Source organism: Heteronotia binoei, chromosome 3 (genome assembly GCF_032191835.1).
Source record: "Heteronotia binoei isolate CCM8104 ecotype False Entrance Well chromosome 3, APGP_CSIRO_Hbin_v1, whole genome shotgun sequence".
Classification (NCBI taxonomy): Eukaryota; Metazoa; Chordata; class Lepidosauria; order Squamata; family Gekkonidae; genus Heteronotia; species Heteronotia binoei.
Genome location: NC_083225.1, coordinates 53,796,585 through 53,820,487, shown reverse-complemented (window position 1 = coordinate 53,820,487; position 23,903 = coordinate 53,796,585). Strand labels below are relative to the sequence as shown.

Genomic DNA, 23,903 nt, shown 5'->3' with positions numbered 1-23,903 from the left:
TAACAATAGCAACAGATTCCTCTTGTAAATTTGATTTTATGAGACATTATGTCTGGTGATACAGCAGTTGGCTACAAAGGTCAATGGCAACTCTATTGTTCCATCTTGTTCCAACAGGGCAGGCTAAGGGTTGGATGGAAGGGAGCCTGCACAAAAGGCATTTGTCGAGGCAGACTTTCCTGCCTCTCCCTTCCTCTAGCAATCCTTGAAACTTGATTAAAGCTGATGCTGTTTGCTCCAACTTGCTTTTGCACCAACACAAGCAGCTTTAGCAGAACATGGGGCTGAATTTTTTGCTCATTCTCCATCCTCATCACCTAAACTAATACAAGGACCTGTATCTGTGTCCCAGTGGAACAGTGACTCCCTAAGGCTGTCTGAGGTTGAGGAAATCACATGGGGTAGATTCTTAAGCCCCCTTCCTCAGATACCTGCTCTGAATTTGAGTCCCCAGATACCTCAGCTAAAAAAGAATGCTGGGAATTCTGTTCAGGGACTTGTTGAGCCCATCAGATCTAGTCCAACACTAGTTTACATTAGTTCTGTGGTGCTAACCTGTTTCTGCCAATATTAATGCAAGACAAACAACAGAGGATCCATTTAAAATAACTTTGAAACTGTAGGAAGTAGAGATCTTACTATTTTTCTTTTTAGTGGTGTAACTGGTCAGAGTTGGAACAAGTGTGAACAGAACTAGTACAAAGTGGGCAAGACAGAGCTTTATTTTGGCACAAGTAATATAACAGCAACTAGAAAATGGGGAAGGCGTGGAAAGAATTTATTATATGTAGTTTGATTTCAGAGAAAGCAGTAATGCATAGCCTGATCTTGTCAGATCTCAGAAGCTAAGCAGGATTGATTCATGGAAAGGAGACCACCAAGGAAGACTCTGCCAAGGACAGAAATGGCAAACCACCTCTGCTTCTCACTTATCTTGAAGGACCCTTGCTGGGTTCTCCATAAATTAGCTGTGACTAGAAAGCATTTTACACACATGCAGTTTGACCTAATTTGTTTTCTCAAGACAGATACAGTAAGGATATGGTCCTTTTTCAGATAAAGATAATTGCTGTCTGTTCCTCCCACCCCAAACCACAGAAAAGAGAAGCTTATAAATCTGACACATAATCAAATGCATACATGGAAGACACATTCAAGTAACTATGCAATCCTAAGAGCATTTTCCAGGGAGCAGGTCTGCAGCTACAGTGGGGGCCCCAGTATCTGTCCCACCCCTTCACCACCAAGACCAGGGCCATGGCCCCACTGCTTTCCACCAGTGTTCACCCTATGTAAGTTAGGAGAATGCAGCTGAGAAGGGGGGGTGGGATGGAAGTCAGAAGGAGCTGAGCCTTGGGCCAGCAACGGGGACTGGCGCCCCTCCATGGCCTCCCGCTGCCAGCACCATCAACTAGTGGCTTTCTCCTCCAGCCCAGTGCCTTGCTTCTGGAGGCAAAGATGACCCTGGGCTCGCTTTTGGGCTGCTGAAAAAGAAAGCACCAGAGGCTTTTCTGTGGACCTCCTGCTGCCAGGGGAGGGAGCCCCTCTTTCTCTCTTTTTGTCTTTCACTGCTTTCTCTCTCTTTTCATCTCTTCCTTTCTTTCTGTTTTTGTCTTTTTTTGTTTCTCTCTTGCTCTAAATGTGCCCCACTAACTAAATGAAAAATCCTGACTATGGTCCTGCCTGAAAGTAAGCCCCACTGAATAGACCCTGGTAGAATTCAGAGTAGACCAACTTACGATGACTCTCTAAATCAGTTAAAGTGTATATGTCCTATGTTAAGCCATCATTATTTTGAAACTAATGTTAGGATAAACTATAAATTCAACCAGCAGTCCTATACAAAAAATAGATGTCCATAAATTTTCAACTGAACTACACGGGTTGTAAATCCGGAGACGCAGTTTTGAATCCCTCCTTTGCTGTGACGTTTGCTTTATGATCCAGGGCCGATCACGCACTCGAACCAAATCAGAGTTTATCCTCACAGAAATGTGAAGCTAAAAATGGGAGAGGGGGTTTGATGTATACGACCTTCAGCTTTTTTGAGAAACGCCAGAGTAACAATCGACAGAATGGGGATAATACTAAACAAATCACCCAGCTGAACATATTTAATGTTTTTCATACAATTAACCTTCATCTGACAGTAAGAAGCAAGTTTAAAAAAAATAACAGAAAAAAAAAGGATAGAAATGTACTACTAAATAAATAAGCCGACATACTCGGAACTATTAACCCATACTGCCTGTCCTGGAATTCGCCTACTTTCGCAGGCTGTTCTGAACACCCGGCTGGGTCGCTTACAGTGCAATCCTACGGACACTTTCTTGGGGGTATGCCCCCTTGCAGAATTCCGAGTAGGCCGGCTTAGCAGCGCTCTGCTTCGACCTTAACCCCCCTTTGCAAATGCTTTCAAATCGTTGAGCACTGCAGCATAGCAACCCGTGGCTCCCTATCCCGAGGGAACCAATAGTCAATCTTTTCCTGCTTTTTAGCAGCCAATCCCTCCTTCCCGTGTGAAAAGAAAGGACCAATCTCTTTGCGGGGGAACCCGCGAACTCCTAGTCTTCCCATAGAAACCGCCGTCTTTCCCTCCCGGCCCCTCCCCATGGCTTTACGACAATGATGGGCGGGGGGAAAGAAAGCCCGCTTGGAACAGGGATCTTTAGCAGTAGCTACAGGGAGGGAGGGAAGAAGATGGTAGCGCGCATGCGCAAATGGGGACACGTTACTGAAGCATGCGCGCGCGGAAGGATGAAGCCATGAGGCCGCGTCGGTGGCGGCCGTAGAAGTAGCTGCGGCGGTAATTGAGCAGGTGCGCGCGCGGACGCGCAAGTGAGGCAGCGGGCGGGGAGGCGCTGAATGCCCGGGGGTGAGGCTGGCATCAGTTCCGAGGCTGGCAGCGCAGCGGCGAGTGCAGGTTCGATTCCGGGCGGCGGCGGCTCTAGCAGCTGCCCCAGCAGCCCTAGTAGAAGCAGCGAGGCGGTGTCGCCGCCGCCGGCGGGGGAGAAGATGAGTCTTTCGCCGAAGGAGCTGTCGAGCCTGCTGAGCATCGTGTCGGAGGAGGCCGGAGGCAGCACCTTCGAGGGCCTCTCCACCGCCTTCCACCACTACTTCGGCAAGGCCGAGCACTTCCGCGTGGGCTCCGTCCTGGTGCTGCTCCTTCAGCAGCCCGACCTCTTGCCCAGCCCCCCGCAGCGCCTCACCGCCCTCTACCTGCTGTGGGAGATGTACCGCACCGAGCCCCTGGCCGCCAACCCCTTCGCCGCCATCTTCGCCCACCTCCTCAACCCCGCGCCCCCCGAGCGCGCCTCCTCCTCCTCAAACGCCGGCCCTGGCCCCGCTGGCGGAGGAGGGGACGACGGCGAGAGACCCCCGCTCTCAGGTACTCCGCCTCGGGAACTGGCTTCTCCGTTAAAGCATCTTTTAGAGATGACCTTGTTTATGGCCATGTTTGGTGTAGTGGTGTAAGCGGCCTCTTATCTGGGAGAACCGGATTTGATTCCCCACTCCTTCACTTGCAGCTGCTGGAAAGGCCTTGGGTTAGCCATAGCTCTCGCAGAGCTGTCCTTGAAAGGGCAGCAGCTATAAGAGCTCTCTCAGCCCCACTTACCTCACAGGGTGTCTGTTGTGGGGGGAGGAAGGTGTAAAGGAGATTGTGACCCCTCTGAGGTTCAGAGTACAGGGCAGGATATAAATCCATTATCTTCTCTCTTTCCCCCTGCATTTTTTAAAACCATGCATGGATGCCCCTTTATAATACAGCCATTTTAAGCAATGCTAACTGTATCCTTTGTTATAACTTTGATGCCCCATCTTTCTCACATGTTACATGTTTTATGGATGGATCTTGTAGCCTTCACTGAGGAATCTGGAACAGTTTCTCTTAATTTCCCAGCTCTGGTGATCAGTCGTGTGGTTTAAGACCTTTCAGTAAAGTGTGGTTTAAGACTTTTGTTCCCTTCTGTTATTACAGTGTGGACCCTGATGATTAATAATAATCAGCATTAAGGTGCATCTTGCCCTTTAGTGCATGCTGATTTTTATCCAGTTGTAATAGAACAGTATCTATTTTATGAGTGTATTTAGAAACTAGGAAAGCCAGTGTGGTGTAGTGGTTAAGAGCTGCCAATTCTAAACTGGAGAACTGGGATCAATTCACACTCCTCCACAAGCTTTCTGGGTGATCTTGGGCCAGTCACAGTTCTCTTAGAGCTCTCTCAGCCCCCACCTACCTTACAAGGGGCCTGTTGTGAGGAGAGAAAGGAAATTGTAAGCTGCTTTGAGACCCCTCAGAGTAGACACAAGAAGGGTATAAAAACCAGTTCTTTTTCTTTCATAGCCTGTACCATTCTAAGTCTCTTATATCCGGGATGTTGAACTCATTTGTTATGAGGGCCGGATCTGACATAAATGAGACCTTGAGGAGCCGGGCCTATTTAAGATTAGGTAGCAGAGATACAAAGAACGCAGACAAACACAAATATATTTTTAAAAAATGCTTAAACTGTTAGCACTTATTGGTCTTAAAGATGCTTTCTTTGTATTTCTCCTATGGGATCCTGGGAACTGGGCAAAGAAGCTCTGGCTCTTTCCTTCCTTCCTCAGGGGACTAGGGGGAGGGACGAGCCTCAGCCAATAGAAGGAAGAGAGGCTTGGCTCAGTAGCTCCACTGTGCAATTGAGAGAGGCTGGCCAAGCAAGCTATTCCTTCCCCGTTCTTCCCCAAGGGAGGAACCTCAGCCAACAGAGAAAACAGAGGTTTTGCTCTGTAGCTCCTGTGCGATTAAGCAAGCCTTGCAAAGCAAACTGTTATGCAGAACGAAACAGAGAAGGAAGCAGATCACAGTCAGTTGCTGGGGGGGGGGGGCGCCTGATAGTTTCAAGTTTAATTTGATTTATACCCCACCCGCCCTGCCAAGGAGTCCTCTGGGGGCCTGATTCAGCCCCCAAACTGCATGTTTGACACCCGTCTTATACCATGAAGTTGAAAACTAAGCCATTTTGCATGTGACTAACCTGAGCTTGATATATTTGTTTTGTAGTGGAAAGGATATATGATATAAGATGTGGGCTTTGACTTGGTTTTTTTTTAAACAAAGGCTTGATCCTATCTCTCATGCCATATGTTAGCTAGTATTTATCCTCACTGTCTATGGCCTTGTCAAGTAAAACACATTCTGAAAGGTGCTAGAGTGCATTTCTTAAAGTATTGATAATCTAGTACTTTGTGTATGTTTTTAAGGTTAAGTACACTTCAGAGAAACCAATTAGTGTTTGCAGGGTATGGGAAGGTTTGTGAGCTGATTGCATGATGGCTGTATAGATCAAAACCCAGAAGAATCTGCAGCTTTTATATGTGAGCCTAATTGAGATCATAAAGCCTCCAAGCCATAAGTAAGTTTACAACAGCCCAATGGATAATGTTATAGCTGTACCAATTCCACTTATGTGATTACCATCAGCAGTGTGAAATAACTTTAAGGAATACTGCAGTATGAATTCTCTGGGAGTTTCAGGAGAAACTTATATAGTGAGCTCTGTTTGGAGTTACACCATTTGAAAAATGTCATTACAGAATTGTGAGAATCAATATAAGAAGGATCACAAATGTTCTTAATGTTAACAGTGCCAGGAACAGGCTTTATAATGTCCCTTAAAAATTGGGGTAATGGTAGGAAGTGTTCAGGGTTTTTTAAAACAGCAACTTCCTTGCTGCTGACTGCTCAGTTCTTACCAGTCCTCTTTGCTTAATATAAAGTGAGAACAACTTACCTGACAAAGGGAGCTCTGACTTTCAAAAGTTTATGCTCCAAAAAATCTTGTTGCTGTCTAAGGTGCTATTGGACTCAAATCTACCTATTCTGCTGGAGACCAACACAGCTATCTTCTGAAACTTCTTTCTTTGTGTTGCTGATTAGTGCAGTGCCTGTGCTAACTTGTTACATTAACTTCATACTTACACTTTCGTGTGTGTGTGTATATTTACAACGTAAAATGCTGAACCCATCTAAGTATCAAATTTCCTTACCTAGGTTTTCTGCCACCTATAACACCACCAGAAAAGTTCTTCCTTTCTCAGCTGATGTTGGCCCCACCTAGAGAGCTCTTTAAAAAGACTCCAAGACAGATTGCCTCAATGGATGTAGGAAATATGGGCCAATCAGTGGATATAAGTGGTCTTCAGCTAGCTTTAGCAGGTAAGAAATCCTGAGATCTGAATGTTCCAGAATGAAATATGGCATTTGTTTGCTTTGTTTCTGTTTACCTACTAGCTAACATGTACTTTTCAGTATGTGTTTACAGAATATGCTTGAATCTAAGCATATTGAGCTTCTGTGATATCTTATGAACTGTATCCCCTTTTTATTGCTTGTAGGAGACAGTTCTTGGAATCTTAGAGGGTTTAATACTAATTCTTTCTTCAATTGGGGAGGGTCGGTGGCTCAGTGGTAGAGCATCTGCTTGGGAAGCAGAAGGTCCCAGGTTCAATCCCTGGCATCTCCAAAAAAGGGTCCAGGCAAATAGGTGTGAAAAACCTCAGCTTGAGACCCTGGAGAGCCGCTGCCAGTCTGAGAAGACAATACTGACTTTGATGGACCAAAGGTCTGATTCAGTATAAGGCAGCTTCATATGTTGTAGGTGTGAATTCATAGCTGCTTTTTTCTCTGTTCTCTTACTTGCTGACTGCAGATAACAGCAGCTGCTGCTGGAGGGGGGGGGGGGAAAGGAAGGAAAATAGACAATTTCCTTGTTCTGAATGTGAAAAAAGGAGTAATGCCAGAAGGGTAAATGGGTAGCAGCAACAGTTCTTTATTCGCTAGGAGCACCTAACATACATTTGGATATGCTAAAATTTTACTGCAATACTATAAAGAGTTTCTGTTGAACTCCTAGATTAATTCTGTTATTGGGTGAACCATTTTGGTGCATTTTATTTTTTTTCTTAAAGATAAACAATATAGAGGAAGTATATGCTATGTTGTCTTTATATTCTTGCAAGTATTATTCCAGCAAAACTTTGTCTGTTTGTTTGAATATAACATTTTAAATTGCACTTGATTTGTATTTTTCCTAATCATATATTCAAGTATTTGTTGTTGTTAAGATATAAAAATAAACATAAAATTTAATTTTTTTAAAAAAACGTTTACTAAATACATCTATATGAATATACTGAATCAAATTATACTTTTAGTGCATAATGACATTTTCCAGAACATTTCCTGGTTTATATTTTTCCAGAAAACTCACATCACTGCAGTCTTCATTTTTAATGACTGCATGGACAGTTGGCCCTTTCTTTTAACTTCTATGAAACTCAAGAAGAATTATTATACTTTGTGTATAAATAATGATTTTAATCTTTTGACCCTTGTTTCTAGGACTGAGCTCTTGTGGAGATATTTTTCCATTTGAAGCAGAGTTATGACTTTGAATATCTAGGGAGCAAATCACAAAAATTCACCTCCTCCTAAAGCATCTGTAAATCCAATTTACCACATAATTGAACGCAGGGAAATCTGGAAGCTTTTTGCATGAGCAAAACCAGTATCCCAGTCACACTTTTAAGTTCCAGTACAATATGACTACAGTCTCCCCTCCAGAGTTAGGCAATATCTTATGCTGATAACATGAATTGTAGTGTATCTTGCCTTATGTGGGTTGGGAGCCCTGTTTGAATGTTTTGGTACTGGGATTCCATAGTGAAGAACCACTAAATATCTCTTTTAAAAATACACTAGTCTGTTGAATTGTTTCTGTTGCTACTTATGTGTAAGTGTAAAGCACACTTTTTAATTTTTACGTTCTTTATTTGCACACTGATAGTTTGGTATATTCTAGTGACAGGCTAGGCAGAGTCTGAGATGAAGAGACTGAAAAAAATATAAACGTTAAATAAATGTTTTTAAAACATATTAATATTGGGCATTTGTTCTACAGCATAGACTCGCAATTTAGTGCCTGTGAGCATCATGGTGCCCCGAACACTTTTCCTGGCACCTGCTGAATGTTTTTACACTGTAGGTGGGGCTTTTGTTAAGCAGTACTTCTGATTGGTAGTGTAGATTAAAGGACGTCCTGTTAAACAGAGCTTCTGCCTGAAATGTTGAATAGTTACTATTAGAATTATATATTGTCTCAATCACTGAGATTTTTTGGTTGGCTCTGCCTCCCCTGCAGCAGCCATTCTGAGAGCCAGTTTGGTATACTGGTTAAGAGTGGTGGATGCTAATCTGAAGAACTGGGTTTGATGCTCCACTGCTCCCCATTTCCTGTCTCTTACACAGGCATAGGTCCATGGCTCAGTGTTAGAGTATCTGCTTGGCAAGCCTAGGGTCCCAGGTTTCAATCCCATCATCTCTGATTCTGAGATAATTTTGAGAAGGTGATTCAAAACACCTCATCCTTTAAAAGTGCCTTCCAGCAAATGCTGCTGTGGCTCAACTCCTACATAATTTTAGACTGGTTTGTATGAGAGTAGAACAGTGACAGTGTCCTTTTTCTCTGTACTTACAGAATGATTCTTGGGGTCATTTATGCTGTAATATGAGAACTTTTAGCAACTTTCCAAGGCTGAATTTGGGGTAATAGCTTAGATCGCATACAAAATCGAAAGTATCTGGTAGTGTAGGTGCTCATATAAAAACTCCTAGAATATGTACATGTGACACAATGAGTTATATTGATGGTTTGAGCTTTTAAAATTATTCTGTTTTGGGCATCAGTACAGTGAGCTTCAGAAATGAGGTTGAATTTTTTCCAGAACAAACATAATATTGGATAATGAAACTGAACCTTATTTAATAGCACAGATGGCCCATAGCTTTAATTGACATCAAAATGGAGGAGACATGTAAGAAAGAAAGGTGGAATAGAATGCACCTGATCAGTATTTGTGTATAATTGTAGGATACTTACTCCATTGAGGTACATTGTGCTGAACTTTTATGTATTTTTTAGTTTTCTTCCCTTATAAAAATTATCTTTGAATTAAATTGTCAGTTCATCTGATCTTTCATGCTATAAGAATAGATCGGCTTTTATGAGAATTCAAATCTCTCTGAATATAATTTTTGAGAAATACTGCACAGCAATCGTAAACAAGGTCACATAGTTCCAGTGAGTTTTGTAGGCCTTAAATACGCGCAGGCATATCCCACTGAGTCACAGCTAACTTAATGGTAAGCCTGTAGGATTTTCAAGGCAAGATACATTCAGGTGGCTTGCCATTGCCTGCCTCAGCATTAAGGCCCTGGTGTTCCTTGGTGGTTTCCCATCCAAATACTAAACAGGACTGACTCTGCTTAGCTTCTGAGTTCTAATGAGATCAGGGTAGTGTGGGCTATCCAAGTCAGGTTGTAGGACTTAGTCCTGAGTAAACATATTGGGATTAACATGTTAGTAATCTTTTGTGCAGTATTCTTAGAGCCTGTATTCTTATAAGAGTTGAGATGGAGTGTTTTGCAGTTTTTCATTTTAAAGCTTGTCTGCCAATTTTGTGTCATCTGCTTATGGAAAAAGGAAAAGTATTCTGGCAAAGATTTTGTAAGCTCCAACTGTTTATCTGATACAAGATTACTGTGATTAAGCATGACTGACCTGTAGTTGAATCCCTGTTTTTTAGAACACTCCCTCTGTAATCAAAGGAGACTTCCTGGAATTGACAAATGTGGGGAAAATTTTGCTCCACAAAGCATCTCCAGTTGTTTTCTTTTGAATAGCATGGAGCTTTTTCCCTCTCACTGTATTTTTCTGCTTTTAAGAAATGTTTCTGCTTCTGCATCAAAACCACAAATTACAAAGGTGTATGTTTGCTCAGATGAGAAATCTAGAAATGGAATTATGAAATGTCTGCTACAATTAAGAACAATGCTGAAGACCCAAACATTTTTACATTTTTTTTTGCCTGTTGGTCTCTTGGCACAGGTGCAGTCAATATCCAAAGAATCCCACCTCTCATATTGTTTATATATTTCTTTAGATAACAGCTTGGGCTCCCACTATTGTTTCTTAATTTAGGAAGGGTTAAGAATAATTTTATCATTATGATGGAGCTTTTTGGAGTATAATTGAGGTCACCCTGAGCTTTACTTGCCTGATTGAGAGATGCTGACGTGTGTATTTGTGAGTTATGATCTCATTTTATCCCGAGCAATGCTTTTAATTTAGTGTAATCCTATTAAAATCCAGTACACTGTTGAGATGGTTTGTCAGCATAGCAAGATATGTAGGCCATGTTATTTGGAAACATGCTTACTCTAGGAAAATGCCTGACCTTCCTAAAATCAACTTTGACACAATACTGTCTCATTCTTTGTAAAAATCCAAATACTGAGTTTTTGAAATACTTAATTGGATAATTAAATATGGATGTGACTCTCAAACTTTCGCAACCAGGAACTCCACCAGGCCCTCTACCTTGTTCTGGCCCCCTTATGTGTGCCCAAGAAGTCATGAATGTCCCATGGAAGCCTCCATCCCCTGATGTTCTCAAAACAAGAAGTGCCACCAGTGAGAAACACATTAGCTCTCCTTAACAAAAAGTTTAAATAAAATGTTTATATTGTCTGAAAGCAGAGAACAAGGCTGGGTCTCAGATGACAGCTGATTTTATATGGCCGCAACTAGAAAGCTCTGATGGAAGTCCTAATTTGACTCCTTGATTGGAAGAGACTATGCCCCAGGAGCAGCATCCTGATTGGGTAATAACTTCTAGCCAGAAGAGCAGGAAGAGTCCTGGATGAACTTTTCAGAGCTGCTGATAGAAATAAAGACCTAAGTATAAACTTCAGGTATTCAGTTGAAAACCACAGGTGGTTATCTTCTGCGAAGAGTATGTTTATCTGTATGCTGAAACTGAAAATGAAAATGAACAAAACCCAATTCAATTTTATACTGGTGGTAGCTATAACTATATTAGGATTGTACCATTCAGTCAGTTAGGGTTCCTAGGGCTATTGTTGGTTCTCAGTGTCCATTCTGCATGTTTTCTGGTTCAGGCTGTGAACCTGGTGAATGCAGGCAGCAGTAGCTGTTATAAATTACTGCCCATTGAATGAAAGGGGGTGGTTGCCCTTTGCCTTACCTTGAAGAGTTCCTGCCTCCAGTACTAGAAAACTGGGGGTTGGGTGCATTTTTACATTAGCTGAATGCATACAAGAATGTCCTGCACTCCATTTTTACGAAGAATCTGAAAACTGCTGAAGTATCCTCATGAACCCCCCCATCTACAGTTTGGGAAATGCTGCTTGGGACAATTGAAGCACTTAAGTAAAAGGGAGATGTTGAATCTGTCATATTTCTTTTCTCTGTGTTGAAAAAGTTGGGAAGATTAGGGCTTTTCTAAACTGTAAATATTTGAAATTACTTGTAATTTGTAAACAAATGAATTGATAAAGCTTGTAGCTCATTGTTTGGGTTTCAGCTTGTGTACAGTTTTGGCCTCCTAATGTCCTTTGTAGAGGATCACTCTAAATGTGACCTTATGTTGTCTGCTTTCATGTACTTCTCCAGAATTACAGACAAGGATAAGCTGTGCCAGCAAAAGCTGGAGGCTGCATTCAGATGTCTTGACAAACCAAGGTTTGTCCATGATGGGTGTTAACAAAGCTTGTTACTGTGCTACTGTAGTCCTCTCCCACTTGGGGCACAATTGATTCTGAGTTTGGAAAATCTTGAATCAGGTGTCAGGTTGCTTGATGTTGGGAGGCAGGCACCTGGGTGAATTGGAGGTTTTTCTCCTTTCCCTCCAGGCTTCTAAACCAGTATTTTGTCAGTGTGGAGTGTGTGTGTTTTTCCAGAAGGGAGGAAGCACCAGTTTGTCTTGGCGCCTGCATTAGGAAGTCGTGCAACTTGGAGCATGACTCAGGATTCCCAAACATGAAGCCTTCAGTGCCATTCCATGAGTGATAAGATGGGGAGGTGGAAGGTGGCTGCATGAGCACAGCAACAAGCAAACCATCATGTGTCTTCATTCTATCTCATCCTGACTGCACAACCTAGAAGTGTGTTCCACTGAAATAAATGGAAAGTGCTTCTTAGTAACTTAATTTAGCTCAAGGTGATAAGAGTCTTTTACCAAAATTTAATAGTATCTGTTTCATACAAATCTCCAAAGAGTGAGCCATGACTTCATCCATGTTGAATAAGCCTGTTTAACTGTCTTTAATAGTTTTAAGTCTGTTTTTAAAGAGGGAGGAGAGGTCACAATCAACGTTTCCTCTAAGATGCAGAGCAAAAATTCTACTTTGCTCTTGTGAGCAAAAATTCTACTTTGTGAGCTACTGGCAATAAAGTTGTGAGCTACTGGCGTTAAAGTTGTGAGCTACTGAATAAATTAGTGTGCTCTGGGGTCATCTTTCCTGAGCTAAGACAAAAATGTGTGAGCTGGAAGCTAAAAATCTGTGAGCTAGCTCACACTAACTCAGCTTAGAGGGAACACTGGTCCTGATACTATAGCAGTTAACAAGTGGAAAATCCCTTCCCCCTCAAGACTAAAAGCAGGAAAGAAACTTGTTGATCTTGCCCTTGCAGTGGGCATCCCAATTTCCCTGGTCGTTTCCTACAGTTTGGCACGGGGTGGATTACTAAATAATGTTAAATCTGGTTTGTGTGACTGCTTTTAATTTTTCTCAGGGTTTTGTGTTCATTGAAATTGAATTGGATCATTTTTTTCTCTCCAGAGCGTCAATCTGAACTGCCAACACAGAGTAAAGCTAGTTTCCCAAGTATTCTAAGTGACCCTGACCCGGATTCTTCCAATTCTGGTTTTGACAGCTCTGTTGCCTCCCAGATCACTGAAGCTCTAGTGAGTGGACCAAAACCACCTATTGAAAGTATGCATTATTTTTCTATGATCGTTAATCAGTTAGAACTTAATATCCATATAATCAGTTGTGTGTCCCCTTATATTAATATAGTTAGTATTACACTAAAAGCTACTTTGATTGCAAGACAGGAGCTATATTGCTTTGTTCAGAGCAGTATTAGGATTAGTAGTTTTGACTGATGTCTTCTGTTCTTGTCTAGAAGCTTGTGGGCTGCTAAACTGTCATGTTATAAAAATTTATTTAGTGCATTTTGGCCCACATTTCTCTGAAATGGGTTACTATGATAATAAAAACAGTGCACAAATATGTAAAAACTTGACATACGTAATTATTAAATTAGGCTGCAATGTCAGAAACTCTTCCAAACAGCACTGTTTTTTTTGGTTTGATCATTTTTATTTCTAAAAGTTGAAGGTTATAGAGTTCTTTGAAATGAAGCACACATTGTGTTTGACAGTGGGACTTCAAATAGATACCCCTTTCAGATTAAAACACAACTCAAATCTGAGGTGTCGTTTATAGATATTCTTGGCAAAACAGTCAGCATCATAAGAGAATGCAAACGCTTCAGACAAATCCTAAACTTGTTTATTGGGAAGTACACACCATTAAATCTAGTAAGGATGCTTAAACTTATGGACTTTTTATTAGCAACACTAACCTAGTAAATAATGCAAAAGAAGCTGCAAGAACGATAGCATTTGATTCTGAGAACACAATGAACCAGGCGGTGCTATCAAACTAATCCTTGTCCTAGATACAAGTTTTTGTAAGTTGCATCACACTTCATAGATGCATTTAATAGAACTATTTATAGGAATCACTTGGTGGCAAAGTTTGTAGTTGATGTCCTTTATGAATGCCCACTGAAGGATGTGGTGCCACAGACCACTATATATATATATATATATTTCTTATGATCAGAGGTGTGTGTTCATTAGTTTTATTTCATTTCCTGTAACAACAAAAATAATTTGCACTGCGTAATTATATCCTGCTTGTCTCCCCAGTGGAGACTCAAAACATGGCTTACAATGGGAAAAAATCCAGGCAAATGGGGAGAGCAGATTGTCGTCTTTCTTCCTCCACCAGATCCTCCCCACAGTTTTAGGTTGTGACCTCGTTTCAAGATGAGCATTCTGTTGAACATGTAAAAACGTCTTTTTGTGTTTTATCCATTAGCTTGAAAAGGTATTGGAAAAAACAGGTTGCTTTACCTGAAACTGATAACTGGAAATAGATTCAGGATTTTGTTATATGTCGTGAATGGTAGCGTGGAGATGATCAGTGTCCTGTACCCAGTGCTCTAAAATAGCTAGAACCAGGATATGCTGCATAGACTCATAGCATGGTGGATTTGATGAAATCTTTTTTGTGCTTTCCTTTGTGCATTTACGGTTATGGATATTTTTCAGGTCACTTTCGGCCTGAATTTATCCGGCCACCACCTCCACTCCATATTTGTGAGGATGAACTAGCTTGGCTCAACCCTATAGAGCCTGATCATGCAATTCAGTGGGACAAATCAATGTGTGTGAAAAACAGTGCTGGAGTAGAGATCAAGCGCATTATGGCCAAAGCTTTCAAAAGCCCTTTGTCATCACCACAGCAAACACAGGTATGTATATTAGTTGCAGTGTGTTATCTATATCATATCCTAACATCTGGTTCAAATTCTCAGGTGAGCAGCCTCAATGATACAAACCCCACTCCCTGCAAGTGAGTAGACTTGCCCAGTAGGGAGATAGTTATACACAGAACACTGTACTATACTGGATAACTTCTATCTCTTCCCCCCTCCATTTTCTCCTTTCATGACTTGTTTTGTACTTTAATGCATTTTAACTTAAGCAAAGTCTGTACTGAGAGGAACAGAGACTAATGTCTGGCTTCCTTGTTACTGAATTCACTTGCCTTTTATCCTTTTTTCCGCCTTTCTTACTACGTTTTTTTCTCAGAGTTCTGGCTGTCTTGCAAGCTAGCCCTAAATATATAGGAATGGTAAAATCTCCACCCTATTATAATCACCTTGGGTCATAGCTAATAAAACAGGGTGTGGGAATCAGCAAGGATGGTGATTGAACAACAGGTAGTGATTAAAGGATTCAGATGGGGCCCTTCAGGGAGAACTACTTTGCCTTGAAAATAAAGTTTTTCTGAGCTGGTTAAAACCTAATTTGTAGCCTTTTGATTGATCAAACTTACATTTGATCTGGATCTAGTTGTACCAGATTTGTCTTGGCTGCTACAGCAAAGTTGAAAGGATCCAGATTACTTCAGAAATTCCCTTCTGATTAAAACCTAGCTACTGGACTTAAATTTAGCCCTCTCAGTGCTGTTTAAAATCCATCTTCTAAAATATCACTTACTTGAAATGCATACCTTTTTGTACTCCATGGAATAACTGCAGGTAAACATGCATAGGATTTGGCTTTGTGGCTCATTCAAATGCTGCTGAAGTGACTTTGGACAAGTACATAAGATCTGCTCCAGGAGCCGCTACAAAGGAGCAGAGTAGTCTGGTCAAATTTTGTAACCTTCCATGTAGATAGATTCAGGTGGGCAGCATGTTGGGTCAGACCAAACTTATTGTTCTTTCAGTTTGTTAATTTCACTATTTTTCCATTGGGATTCTTTGTACTATTTTGCATGCTTAACCGCTGCCCACCAGCCATATGTAGCACTGCTCACTGTATCCCATTTCATTGTCTGACGAAGTGTGCATGCACATGAAAGCTTACATTCTGAATAAAACTTTGTTGGTCTTAAAGGTGCTACTGGATTCCAACTTTGTTCTTAAACAAGGCCTTGCATGCATGCCAGGTAGGCATGACAAGGGAAGGACAGCATAAGTATCTCAGCTACCAGTCTCCTGATTCTAGCAGAGAAGGTACATAGTGCTTTTGCAGGCTACATGTGGAATGTTATAGAATCAGTGTTTTTTGGAGTGATTAAGACAGAATGACACTTAAGAGCGGTGTATGTGTGTACCTTTTAATTCATAAAGGTTTTTGTTTTGTTTTTTTCAGCTCCTTGGGGAGTTGGAGAAAGACCCCAAACTTGTTTACCATATTGGCCTCACTCCTGCCAAACTGCCTGACTTAGTGGAAAACAATCCTTTAGTTGCTATAGAAATGCTGCTTAAACTAATGCAGTCAAGTCAGATAACAGAGTATTTCTCAGTGTTGGTCAACATGGACATGTCTCTCCATTCAATGGAAGTTGTAAATCGGTAAGTACTTGTCTACTTGAAACAATTTTAAAAAGAGCTTAATTTTAATATATAGAAAGCCAATTTCTAGGATTCTATCACATCTGTCATTCCAAGAAATAAAACCTGGGGTGAATATATATGCAGATGGAAATAGACTGCCTCATAGAACTACAGGACAAAGCAGGCTGCAACCTGAGATATGATCTAGAGAGGCAAAACCTACTTTCAGTAACAGGGACTGGGGTCACAAAAGGTAGCTTTGGTCCTCTTTGCTTTCTCCCATATAAGTGAATTATTGCACTTGTGAACAACAGTGCAGTGTGGAAAACCCTTCCACATGGGTAGCAGAGATAAAGCATCTACACAGAACAGAAATTTAGAGTTATTCCTTTTTCACTTGCATTCTGCTGTATTTTTTATTTTTGCATTCCACACATGGAAGGCTAATTGTTGAGCTGTCTGTTTATGTGTACTTGTGAAAGGATGTTAATTCCAACCAATATGCCCAGGATTTTGGCTTTGCCCATGGACAGGACTGGGATGATTTGTTCAGATTTGGGGTGAATTCAATGATTGCCAAGGATAATAAACTACTATATATTCAACAGGCTTACAACAGCAGTTGATCTTCCTCCAGAATTTATTCACCTTTATATTTCCAATTGTATTTCTACTTGTGAGCAGATTAAGGACAAGTACATGCAGGTAATGTTCGTGAGTTTACTAAAAAGAGAAATCATTGCATCCCAGCTACTGAAGAAAAACTAGGCCATAGATCAGGGGTGTCAAACTCATTTGTTACGAGGGCCGCATCTGACATAAATGAGACATCGGGCTAGGCCGTGTCAGGTCGGGCCATGTGTGTACCTATCTAAAATTAGATAGCAGAGATACAAATTTTATAAAGTACACAAACACAAAGATTTTTTTTAAAAAAATAAATAAATAAACCATACTCAAAACATTAGCACTCATTGATCTTAAAGCACTTTTGTATTTCTCCCATGGGATCCAGGGAACTGGGCAAAGGAAGCTCTGGCTCTTTCCTTCCTTCCCCAGGGGACCTGGAGGAGGAGCCCCAGCCAGTAGAAGGAAGAGAGGCTTGGCTCAGTAGCTCTACTTAATTGAGATAGCCTGGCAAAGCAAGCTCTCACTTCCCTCCTTCCTCCCCAAGGGAGGAGCCTCAACCAATGGAGCAAATAGGTTTTGCTCTGCAGCTCCTGTGCAGTTGAGCAAGCCTTGCAAAGCAAGCTGTTACGCAGAAGGAAGCTAAGAGAGAGGAAGAAGGAAGCAGATGACAGCCAGTTGCTCAGGGGCCTGATAGGAGACCTCCAGGGGCCTGATTTGGCCCCTGGGCCACATGTTTGACAGCCCTGCCGTAGTACAGAAGGAAACGTCATCTGGGGTTTGAAGATGTACAATTTTTGCTTCTAGGAGTCTGAATTTGAGGGTGGGGCATCTTTAAACCTGTTCTGTTAAATTAGCCTGGTCAAGGGTGTTAATGATAGGGTAGCCATAAAGTTGGAAGCCACTTGATGGCACAAAACACACTACATTCTATTGAAGGTTGTTCTGTTTCAGCTAGAAGAGCGAAATAGGTATACCAGCAACTACAGAATATATGGTAGTAAAGTATCCATTTGTTGCTGGATTAAAATGTAGAATTGCTGCAAGATTTACTGAATTGTATGAAGTAAATATAGTGCTTAGCTAATAAAATCAAATTTAATTCTTTATGTACTTATTAAATGAGATTATAATCTTGTTTACAACAGTTTTTCGGTTTCTCCCCCCCTTCCAGAACCGGTTGGTACGTCTTGTTTGCGTCTTTCTACAATCATTGATCCGGAATAAAATCATTAATGTACAGGACTTATTTATAGAGGTGCAGGCCTTTTGTATTGAATTCAGTCGGATAAGAGAAGCAGCTGGCCTGTTCAGATTGCTCAAAACGCTTGACACTGGTGAAAGCCCTTCAGAAACAAAGACGTCAAAATAAGACTTGAAAGACTGTACTTTGGACTGTTTGACTTGTATAGTTGATTGCATTATTGCTTGCAATTAAGATGCTATTTGTGCTGTATTAAATACTTTTTCTGGTGTTAAAGGAGTCTGAGTCTGGCACTGTACTATAAGCTTCTGTTTGACATTGCCTTTGGTTGTTAGTTTGTATTGGAACTTCTGCGGGGATACTTGCTTATGGGACTACAAACGTGGGGAGAAGTTGCTACTTTTGGAAATATTTCTTATATCTGAAATTCAAGCCCATGTAGTATTTAAGGTACAGGCTTTCTACTATTAATCCTTTTAATTTACATGTAAAAGCTGAAACTGCCAAATGTTCCTGAACAGTTTCTCTGAAACAGTGTTGAGGCACTTTCCCCAGAGTATTCTAATGTAAAATCTTCTGAATATAGTATAGCAGACTATGGCTCAACTATTTTTTAAATGTATTTTTTGTAATTCTGTAAAATGAACAGTTCTAATACAAATCTTCTACAGATAGTCTCCAAAGGAGAGATCAGGTAGTAGTTGGAAAGCTGGGCTGACTAGTGGTTTGAAGTCAGCCCCCTTCTTCTAGCCTTTGGTGCATTCACCCCAACCCTGGGAATATAAAAATGAGAGGTTTTGCCTTTGTAAAAGGAGTTATATACATTTCTGTTTACATGCTTCATTGTAATTGTGGATATGAACCTATACATGATTGCATAACAATATGAACAGCTAAGGAGTTTTTATGATCAAGCTGACTTAATATATCTTTCTATATATAGTCATAGCGGAGAAAAAAATCCAGTTGTGATATCTATAAATACAGCATAACTTTTAGACTGTAAGTGTTGCCGTGAGAAATTCAAAGATAATGCAACTTCAGACATATTAACAGTGCTTGGGAGTGATTGATTTTGGCCTAACGTTTCAAGAATTAGGAAAAATAACAAGCAATTAAAGGAAATCAAACTCTAGAAAACACTTGGGAGAGACTGAATAATAGATTCTTAATTCCTTTTTTTCCCTGACCTCTCTGGCTTTTACCAAAGTGAGTCCTATGATCCAGTGGGCATAGGGTGGCCAGACCGTCCCGGTCTCCCGGGACATTCCCGGTTCTGGCCACCCAATCCCGGCTCCCGGGCTGCCTATACCGGGACCATTAAAGGTCCCGGTTTAGCCAGCCCCGGAGCCGGTGGGCCGCGGGCGCCGGCGGGGAAGGCGGGGAGTGAGGGAGGGAGCGTCCCTGCACCTGCGCAGGGACGCTCCCTCCCTCACTCCCCGCCTTGCCCGCGCGCGGGGCCGGCAGCGGTGGGGGAGGCCTCTCCGCGGCCTCCGCTGGTCGCTGGGGGCCTTCCAGAGTGTCTGGAAGGCCCCCAGCGACCAGCGGAGGCCGCGGGGAGGCCGCGGAGCACCCGGCGCTGGTCCGGGAAGGCCTTCCAGAGCCTCTGGAAGGCCTTCCCGGGCCAGCGCCGGCCAGCGAAGGCCTCCCCGCGGCCTCCGCTGGTCGCTGGGGGCCTTCCAGAGTGTCTGGAAGGCCCCCAGCGACCAGCGGAGGCCGCGGAGCACCCGGCGCTGGTCCGGGAAGGCCTTCCCGGGCCAGCGAAGGCCTCCCCGCGGCCTCCGCTGGTCGCTGGGGGCCTTCCAGACACTCTGGAAGGCGACCAGCGGAGGCCGCGGGGAGGCCGCGGAGCACCCGGCGCTGGTCCGGGAAGGCCTTCCAGAGCCTCTGGAAGGCCTTCCCGGGCCAGCGCCGGCCAGCGAAGGCCTCCCCGCGGCCTCCGCTGGTCGCTGGGGGCCTTCCAGAGTGTCTGGAAGGCCCCCAGCGACCAGCGGAGGCCGCGGAGCACCCGGCGCTGGTCCGGGAAGGCCTTCCAGAGCCTCTGGAAGGCCTTCCCGGGCCAGCGCCGGCCAAGGAAGGCCTCTCCGACGCCTCCCTGGCCTCGCCGCCGCCCGACCCGCCGCCGCCGCCCGACTCGCCGCCGCCCGCCACCGCAGGTAAGGGGGCCGAAAGCGGGGGGGGGGGGGGCGGCCTTCCTTTCTTCCCTCCCTCTTCCCTTCTTTCCTTTCTTCCTCCCTTCCTTCCCTCCCTCCTCCCTTCCTTCCCTCCTCCCTTCCTTCCCTCCCTCCTCCCCTCCCTTCCTTCCTTTCTTCCTTCCCTTCCCTTCTCCCTTCCCTTCCATTCCCTTCCCTCCTCCCTTCCTTCCCTCCTTATGTTCTTATGTGGCGCAGAGTGTTGGACTGATGCAACAGGGCTTCTCTTATGTGACACAGAGTTTTGGACTGGATGGGCCACTGGCCTGATCCAACAGGGCTTCTGTTATGTTCTTATGTGACAATACTGACTTTGGTGGACCCAAGCACTGATTCAGTGTAAGGGAGCTTTGTGTTTGTGACTGGAGTGGACAATACTGACTTTGGTGGACCCAAGCACTGATTCAGTGTAAGGGAGCTTTGTGTTTGTGTCTTCTGGTGCAATTTTGTTCTCAGATCCTGTATTTACTTCATCAGTATATGGGATAAGGCACTTTCTCAACTGTGCTGCATAATGCAGCCTATTTATTTTGTCCTGTTGGCTCTGTTGGCTCTATCTGCGCCACCTTCATCACTTTCGGGGTGTGGATCCCCCAGTGGGGTGGGCTCCCGACTCCCTCTGCCGGCTGTTTCTGATAGCCCTGCGCCCCCTCTTTCATTTGATATGTGTCCCGTGCGGGTGCCACCCTCCTGCCGGGAGATGCCGCAAAATGAGCCCCCTTGAGGCTTATGGCGGCAGGGCTCGGGGGAAGCAAGCTAGACTGCTGTTCTTTTGAGGGGTTATAGAGTGTTTCGAGCCCCTCCCTGTGGCATCGGTCCCATCGTTGTGGGACCCAGGGGGCCGGCGCAGCGGCCCGCTGAAGCAGCCTGTCAGTCACTTCCGCATCTCGACCTGTGTTATTAGTGACAGGCTGCTTCGGCAGGCTGCTGCGCCGGCCCCCTGGGTCCCACGACGATGGGACCAATGCCACAGGGAGGGGCTCGAAACACTCTATAACCCCTCAAAAGAACAGCAGTCTAGCTTGCTTCCCCCGAGCCCTGCCGCCATAAGCCTCAAGGGGGCTCATTTTGCGGCATCTCCCGGCAGGAGGGTGGCACCCGCACGGGACACATATCAAATGAAAGAGGGGGCGCAGGGCTATCAGAAACAGCCGGCGGAGGGAGTCGGGAGCCCACCCCACTGGGGGATCCACACCCCGAAAGTGATGAAGGTGGCGCAGATAGAGCCAACAGAGCCAACAGGACAAAATAAATAGGCTGCATTATGCAGCACAGTTGAGAAAGTGCCTTATCCCATATACTGATGAAGTATATACAGGATTTGAGAACAAAATTGTTTCCGGCGGTGATATTTGGGGGATTTTTGGGGACGTCACAGGAAGTGCTGTGAAGTCACTTCCTGTTTCCGGCAGTGGCATTTGGGGGAAATGATGTCACAGGAAGTGATGTCACTTCCTGCTTCCGGCAGGTGGCGCGGGGGGAATGATGTCACAGGAAGTGATGTCACTTCCCGTTTCCGGCAGGTGGCGCGGGGGAAATGATGTCACAGGAAGTGATGTCACTTCCTGTTTCCGGCGGTGGTATGACGTCGCCGGAAGTGACGTCACTTCCTGTTTCCGGCGGCGCGCGCGCTTCGCGCGCACTCCTGCCTTCCCCCCCCCCAAGGTGTCCCTGGCTGGCCTTCAGACATTATGGCCACCCTAAGTGGGCATAAGGAGACTCTTCTCCCTCTTTTCCCATTTTCAGGATACAATTTGTCATTTCAATTGAATAAACCTACATAGTTATGCTGACAGGCCATAAATAAACAGCTTTTATACAACAGACGAACACCAACTTTTACAAAAGTTTTTATAATTTGTTTAAATATACAACTTAGTGCAGATACTTCAGTAACAGCCCCTGTAGCTTACTTGTGAGACATGTCATAACATCAAATTTTTAATTTCTGGACTTCAACATAAAACATCAACATACCCTGTAAAAGTGCAAAATGGACCTTAATTTTGTCCTGATAAAAGGATTTTTTAGAGAAATGCCTTGCTTCCAAACATTAAGTTGATTGCTTTGTACAATGCATTAAAGAAACTAGATCATATCTTACAAAGGTGGACAGTCACATGGTACAAGCTCTGTTCATTAAATGACTAATTTAAAGTAGTAATTTTGATTTTCTGCATTAGGCTAGGCATTTTTAAAAAGAACCAAAACCAATTAAAGGAATACTTTCTGTAGCTCAGTAAGTGAGCTGTGCTTATTAAGCTGTATTTCTACTATTGCTACACTTATGTGTGGCTGGGAGACCACAGGAGTCTCAGGTGCTTCAAAAGAGAAAATACTTCCTGAAGATAGTAACAGTATGCAGCAGTATCATAAAATTTTACACAGAATATAACACCAGGAAGAAAAGTGATCTTGGCCTTACACAAAATTATTTTTAACTTTGACTTGGATCCATGAACATTTTTTTTTTCTATCCAGCACGTATGCATACAACTTCAGTAATTCACAGTCACAGAACCTTTATTGGCATAACACTTCAGTAATTCTGATTTACAGATCAGTCTGAATATTTCAACTGGGCTTGCCTGAATGAGTTCCAGAACACCTGTGTGAGAAAAGAAATAGTCATGTATGCTTTGTTATTTAGTGTGCTTTAAACCTCTAGGAATCTATACAGAGTAAAGGTTTGAAGATTCTGGCTCAACTGCTTTAAAACTATACAGAGAAAAGAATATTATTTTTACAGTCATTTTAAAAAAGAACGTACTATGTTAAAAGAATGACATTTAAAGAAGTAGAAAGCTGGAACTATCATATGTGAATTGACCTAACAGAGCTAGTTCATAGGAGAAAACTAGTTGAGTCATTCAATTGCATTGTCAAAACTATGGTCCATGTTACCAAAATATCAAGTTTATGTGGCCAATTGTGATTTATTTAGCAGCCAAGGGAGGAGATTATTTTTTTAACTTCATGCAGTATTGCTGAGGTCAGACAAAATAGTCGCTTCAGGAGATTTGTCATCATGCCTTTAGAGAGAAAACTGTTTGCAGGCACTGCAATTCGGCCTTTCACTGTCATCACTCCTCAGCAATGCTCAAGCTACACAGAAATGTATGTCTACACCGACAATTACAGCCAATAATCAGAATCTTCTCCATATGAGAGTTTATTAGATAAAACAAGTGATACCAGATTTTACATGTGGTTGTTACAGGATTTCTAAAATGGGAAAAGTGTACTTTAAGCATATAAAGTACCAATACCACTTATATGAAAAATAAATTCATACTCACTGCACTGTATTTCCCAACAGCAGCTCTGAATTGTAAATACTGAGGCTTCCAGTGCATCAGCTTCCTTTCAGCTCCTGTATGTTAAACTGAAGTTGTAATCTTTTTAAAAATGGTAGTTAATGCTTTGTGCTGAGAAATTACTGAACAGCTTGAAGGTAGTTCCTTTCTGAAAGCAACCATCAATACTGACATTGATAGCAGTCCATTCCAATAAATGCTCACAGCAGGATACAGGTCATGTAAAAAGTGAATTCAACAGTCAGCATGTGGCAGAGTTGCTCTCCCGCAAGAAGTGGTGGCAAGCTGTTCAGGGAGTTTTGGACATGCATGTTTACAGCAACTCCCTTGTCCCGGAGGCTTAAAAACAAACTTCTCTTCTCTCCCACATTTGAAATACTTTTCTTCTTGGAACATCATAACATTAAATATTAAAGCTTTAGAAAATACCCATTTTAAAATACATATCCAGTAAGCACCTTAACTGAATGTCTACTTTGGGCAGTTTAAAGCAAGGTATAAACTTTACAACATA

General features: G+C 42.9%; 1 protein-coding gene and 1 non-coding gene across 3 annotated transcripts; one reads left to right on the top strand and one right to left on the bottom strand.

Annotated features, from left to right (window-relative positions):
* The first annotated feature begins 2,670 nt into the window (after positions 1-2,670).
* CNOT11 (CCR4-NOT transcription complex subunit 11) lies at positions 2,671-18,156 on the top strand. Of its 2 annotated transcripts, XM_060233809.1 has the most exons (7): positions 2,671-3,388; positions 6,038-6,202; positions 12,689-12,841; positions 14,251-14,453; positions 15,865-16,067; positions 16,658-16,754; positions 17,851-18,156. In XM_060233809.1, exons 1-7 carry the CDS (start codon positions 2,866-2,868, stop codon positions 18,046-18,048), a joined length of 1,542 nt encoding a protein of 513 aa, XP_060089792.1. In that variant the 5' UTR covers positions 2,671-2,865; the 3' UTR covers positions 18,049-18,156. The 2 variants fall into 2 exon arrangements, with proteins under 2 accessions (XP_060089792.1, XP_060089793.1); XM_060233810.1 differs by lacking the exon at positions 16,658-16,754 and having other exon boundaries at positions 2,739-3,388.
* A 4,902-nt stretch (positions 18,157-23,058) lies between these two features.
* LOC132569217 (small nucleolar RNA SNORD89) lies at positions 23,059-23,167 on the bottom strand. The gene has a single exon (XR_009555258.1). It is a non-coding gene; the product is annotated as a small nucleolar RNA SNORD89 (small nucleolar RNA).
* Between the last annotated feature and the right edge of the window lie 736 nt (positions 23,168-23,903).